The following is a 5,581-nucleotide window of genomic DNA, read 5'->3' as shown; positions in this document are numbered from 1 at the left end:
GGAACGCCGATTCTGGGCTCGGGAAACAAGCACAGACTGGTGGGACCGCATAGTGTTGCAGGTCTGGGACGATTCCCAGTGGCTGCGAAACTTTCGCATGCGTAAGGGCACTTTCATGGAACTTTGTGACTTGCTTTCCCCTGCCCTGAAGCGCATGAATACCAGGATGAGAGCAGCCCTCACAGTTGAGAAGCGAGTGGCGATAGCCCTGTGGAAGCTTGCAACGCCAGACAGCTACCGGTCAGTTGGGAATCAATTTGGAGTGGGCAAATCTACTGTGGGGGCTGCTGTGATGCAAGTAGCTCATGCAATCAAAGATCTGCTGATATCAAGGGTAGTGACCCTGGGAAATGTGCAGGTCATAGTGGATGGCTTTGCTGCAATGGGATTCCCTAACTGTGGTGGGGCTATAGACGGAACCCATATCCCTATCTTGGCACCAGAGCACCAAGCCGGCGAGTACATAAACCGCAAGGGGTACTTTTCGATAGTGCTGCAAGCTCTGGTGGATCACAAGGGACGTTTCACCAACATCAACGTGGGATGGCCGGGAAAGGTGCATGACGCTCGCATCTTCAGGAACTCTGGTCTGCTTCAAAAGCTGCAGGAAGGGACTTTCTTCCCAGACCAGAAAATAACTGTTGGGGATGTTGAAATGCCTATATGTATCCTTGGGGACCCAGCCTACCCCTTAATGCCATGGCTCATGAAGCCGTACACAGGCAGCCTGGACAGTGGTCAGGAGCTGTTCAACTACAGGCTGAGCAAGTGCAGAATGGTGGTAGAATGTGCATTTGGACGTTTAAAGGCGCGCTGGCGCAGTTTACTGACTCGCTTAGACCTCAGCGAAACCAATATTCCCACTGTTATTACTGCTTGCTGTGTGCTCCACAATCTCTGTGAGAGTAAGGGGGAGACGTTTATGGCGGGGTGGGAGATTGAGGCAAATCGCCTGGCTGCTGGTTACGCGCAGCCAGACACCAGGGCGGTTAGAAGAGCTCAGGAGGGCGCGGCACGCATCAGAGAAGCTTTGAAAACCAGTTTCATGACTGGCCAGGCTACAGTGTGAAAGTTCTGTTTGTTTCTCCCTGATGAAACCCCCCGCCCCTTGGTTCACTCTACTTCCCTGTAAGCTAACCACCCTCCCCTCCTCCCTTTAATCACCGCTTGCAGAGGCAATAAAGTCATTGCTGCTTCACAGTCATGCATTCGTTATTCATTCATCACACAAATAGGGGGATGACTACCAAGGTATCCCAGGAGGGGTGGTGGAGGAGGGAAGGAAAATGCCACACAGCACATTAAGCACAGCACTTTAAAAGTTTACAACTTTAAAATTTATTGAATGACAGCCTTCTTTTTTTTGGGCAATCCTCTGTTGTGGAGTCGCTGGTTGGCCGGAGGCCCCCCCACCGCGTTCTTGGGCGTCTGGGTGTGGAGGCTATGGAACTTGGGGAGGAGGGCGGTTGGTTACAGAGGGGCAGCAGTGGCAGTCTGTGCTCCAGCTGCCTTTGCTGCAGCTCAACCATACACTGGAGCATTCTGGTTTGGTCCTGCAGCAGCCTCAGCATTGAATCCTGCCTTCTCTCATCACGCTGCCGCGACATTTGAGCTTCAGCCCTGTCTTCTGCCCGCCACTTACTCTCTTCAGCTCTCCACCTCTCCTCCCGGTCATTTTGTGCTTTCCTGCACTCTGACATTATTTGCCTCCACGCATTCGTCTGTGCTCTGTCAGTGTGGGAGGACAGCATTAGTTCGGAGAACATTTCATCTCGAGTGCGTTTTTTTTTCTTTCTAAGCTTCACTAGCCTCTGGGAAGGAGAAGATCCTGTGATCATTGAAACACATCCAGCTGGTGGAGAAAAAAAAAGGGACAGCGGTATTTAAAAACACACATTTTATAAAACAGTGGCTACACTCTTTCAGGGTAAACCTTGCTGTTAACATTACATACATAGCACATGTGCTTTCGTTACAAGGTCGCATTGTGCCTCCTCCCACGGCGTGACTACCCCCTCAACCCTTCCCCCTCCCCGTGGCTAACAGCGGGGAACATTTCTGTTCAGCCACAGGCAAACAGCCCAGCAGGAATGTGTCCCTGAAGAAAAGCACCCTATTTCAACCAGGTGACCATGAATTATATCTCACTCTCCTGACGATAACACAGAGAGAGAAAGAACGGATTTTGGTTGAATGCCAGCAAACATACACTGCAATGCTTTGTTCTACAGTGATTCCCGAGTATGTGTTACTGGCCTGGAGTGATAAAAGTGTCCTACCATGAAGGACGAAATAAGGCTGCCCTCCCCAGAAACCTTTTGCAAAGGCTTTAGGACTACATCTAGGAGAACCGCAAATGACAGGGCAAAGTAATCCTTTCACATGCTTGCTTTTAAACCATGTATAGCATTTTAAAAGGTACACTCACCAGAGGTCCCTTCTCCGCCTGCTGGGTCCAGGAGGCAGCCTTGGGTGGGTTCGGGGGGTACTGGCTCCAGGTCTAGGGTGAGAAACAGTTCCTGGCTGTCGGGAAAACCGGTTTCTCCGCTTGCTTGCTGTGAGCCATCTACAACCTCCTCATCTTCTTCGTCCCCAAAACCTGCTTCCGTATTGCCTCCATCTCCATTGAAGGAGTCAAACAACACGGCTGGGGTAGTGGTGGCTGAACCCCCTAAAATGGCATGCAGCTCATCATAGAAGCGGCATGTTTGGGGCTCTGACCCAGAGCGGCTGTTCGCCTCTCTGGTTTTCTGGTAGGCTTGCCTCAGCTCCTTCAGTTTCACGCGGCACTGCTTCGGGTCCCTGTTATGGCCTCTGTCCTTCATGCCCTGGGAGATTTTCACAAAGGTTTTGGCATTTCGAAAACTGGAACGGAGTTCTGATAGCACAGATTCCTCTCCCCAAACAGCGATCAGATCCCGTACCTCCCGTTCGGTCCATGCTGGAGCTCTTTTGCGATTCTGGGACTCCATCATGGTCACCTGTGCTGATGAGCTCTGCATGGTCACCTGCAGCTTGCCACGCTGGCCAAACAGGAAATGAGATTCAAAAGTTCGCGGTTCTTTTCCTGTCTACCTGGCCAGTGCATCTGAGTTGAGAGTGCTGTCCAGAGCGGTCAGAATGGAGCACTCTGGGATAGCTCCCGGAGGCCAATAACATCGAATTGTGTCCACAGTACCCCAAATTCGAGCTGGGAACGTCGATTTAAGCGCTAATCCACTTGTCAGGGGTGGAGTAAGGAAATCGATTTTAAGAGCCCTTTAAGTCAAATTAAAGGGCTTCACTGTGTGGACGGGTGCAGGTTTAAATCGATTTAACGCTGCTAAATTCGACCTAAAGTCCTAGTGTAGACCAGGGCTATGTGAAGTTCTCTCCTGCATGGTATTTGACAGCAATTCACTAACCATTGTCTCTATTTGCTTTCTCAGTGAGGTATGAATATCTTAGTTACTTTCTACTGTGTTCCTTCTTGTCTTTATGCTTAGAATTTAACTTCTGAACATTTCTGAATTTCTGAAGTGAGGAAAATGAGTACATTTTCCTTGCATGTAGTGCAACCAGGGTAAACAAACTTTTCAGTTTAGCTCATATCTGCTGTGTGGCTTCCATGGGAGATTATGGCCCTAATTGCTCTGTGTATCTCTTATATTTTCATGTCAAAGGAAGCTGCCCTATTGATAGATTCTACCTTTTACTGCTGGATTTAAGAAAGGAGACTTCCTCACCAGAGGCAAAGCATATTCTCCCAGCATATTCCTAGAGTAATTTATAATACTTAAGCTTTATGTAACCCTTCTATGAGGTTTTCAAAGCACATTGCAAATACTATATTTGGCTTTGTAACATTCTTGTGAGGTAAGAAGTTATTCTTATAGTCCGTTTTACCCATGAGAAACTGAGGCACAGAAAGGCTGAGATTACAGTCTTGGTTCTATTGAAATCATTGGGAGCACTCCCTTTGTCCTTGGAGGCAAGACTGGGCTAATGGACTCAGTGTATCACAGGCAGTTCCCAACAGAGTTGGGACAAAAAGCCTGAGCAGCAATCCTGTGCTTTAGTCAAAAGACCACCTTTCCCTCCTTTGTGTCTCTTGGACTGTCACATATAATGATAGTTTGAGGAGTTGTTGTTTTCTCCATGGGCTTGACCATTCTGATTGTGAAGTCCCCTTAAAAAAAGTTAAAAATATATATAGGGTGAGATTTTCAAAAGTGCTCAGTATCAGTTTAAGTCTTCTTTTAAATCAGTGGTAGAAGTTCCATTGGCTTTAATGGGACCAGAGTTAGGCTACTACTAAACCTACAATGTGTTTATTAACTTATTTTACTCTCCATTGTATTTTAAGAGGCATCAAGTGAGTGGGAACCACAAAGTGAGAATGGAAGCATTAAAATGTACCATGTGACTTAGTGAAATAGACAACAATAAAGCTGATACATTAGTTTCAAAAGAACACTAGAAAGAAAATATTGCACTTACACATTAGTTTCAATCAGCTAGATCAGGTTGTTCTTGGTGCCCTTACCACTAACCAACCTATTTGGCTTGAATGAAAAATGATGTGCTAGAAAGAAAAATTAAAAGCACTATTCAAGTGACAGGTCTGGAAAATAATAAAAATCAAAAAGACTGGCTAATGCAGTTAGAACATTCTTATCACTTTAGCTCAGGCATTCAGGTATATTTTCAAAGGATGTCCATTCATTTGGAGAATAAATCAGCCTTTCTAGTGAGACAGTTCATTTTGTTTACAAGAGTAGGTTCCCTCCCGCCTCGCACCCATTCTCTGCAGCCAGACTTGTGTTTTCAGTGGTATGTAACTTGAAGCAAAACAGAAATAAATACAAATAAATAAATCTAGCAGCAGCTGTTTTTTTTTCCTACATAAAACTACAGAAGTCTTCCTTTCCACATTTCCTTCCTTACAGATTCTTTCACTCCTATTGCAGTAATAACCTTACTAGCTGTCTACACATGTAACTACATAGAAATATGGAGCCAAATGATGACATGCTGCACTGTAAATTGACAGAGCATAGCTTTTATCTCAAAAGCCTAGCATCCCTATTTTTTTAATTAGACTGCTTGGACTCATTTAACATGCATGTGATATCCTGTGACATTTGAGCTGTCATGGCCACCAAGAAAGGCCACTGTAGTGCACTTCATTTAGATATTCTTTCTGGGCAGCCCTACACAGCACAAGCAAGGCTTGTTGAGGAAGCCATCCCCTTGAAGAAATTGCATCCTCTGAGACAGATTATGCCACTCTTATTCACGGCGGCTAGTACCTTACTCTGAAAGAAGGAGTTAAGGTTCTTTTCAGTATGAGGGATGGTGGCAGATCCCGTCCCTATGAAAGCAAATCTCAGGCTATTTTTTCAAGCAAAGTCTCAGGCTTTACTTACAAAGAAGAGTTGTTTTGCCCTTCCAAAGGGACTACCTATGTGCTCTTCTCCAGGCTCCTGACCTCCTTTAATCCACCCACTTGGCATATAGCTCTCAAGCCATCCCCCATATCTAGTCAGCAGGCATCTGGTCTTTCCCAATACCTGGCTTCAGATACCTTACTTTTTCCACA

At 46.2% G+C, this 5,581-nt stretch overlaps 1 protein-coding gene across 1 annotated transcript; it reads right to left on the bottom strand.

The window, feature by feature from the left end:
• Positions 1-1,208: 1,208 nt before the first annotated feature.
• On the bottom strand, positions 1,209-3,233 carry LOC144930820 (uncharacterized). Its single transcript, XM_078854176.1, has 2 exons — positions 2,429-3,233; positions 1,209-1,852 (listed from the first exon to the last, which is right to left on the bottom strand). The coding sequence occupies exons 1-2, from the start codon at positions 3,000-3,002 to the stop codon at positions 1,332-1,334; spliced, it is 1,095 nt and encodes a 364-aa protein (XP_078710302.1). The 5' UTR covers positions 3,003-3,233; the 3' UTR covers positions 1,209-1,331.
• Between the last annotated feature and the right edge of the window lie 2,348 nt (positions 3,234-5,581).

Source organism: Lepidochelys kempii, chromosome 8 (genome assembly GCF_965140285.1).
Source record: "Lepidochelys kempii isolate rLepKem1 chromosome 8, rLepKem1.hap1, whole genome shotgun sequence".
Lineage (NCBI taxonomy): Eukaryota > Metazoa > Chordata > Testudines > Cheloniidae > Lepidochelys > Lepidochelys kempii.
The sequence above is the reverse complement of the archived record's forward strand: the minus strand, read 5'-3'. Positions and strand labels throughout refer to the sequence as shown.

What these genes read in the sequence shown, in the direction of transcription:
- LOC144930820 (XM_078854176.1), bottom strand. Translation starts at nt 3,002, where the DNA reads ATGCAGAGCTCATCAGCACAGGTGACCATGATGGAGTCCCAGAATCGC. An exon ending in AGGCGGAGAAGGGACCTCTG is followed by an intron (nt 1,853 to 2,428) that starts GTGAGTGTACCT and finishes TTTCTCCACCAG; the next exon opens with CTGGATGTGTTTCAATGATC.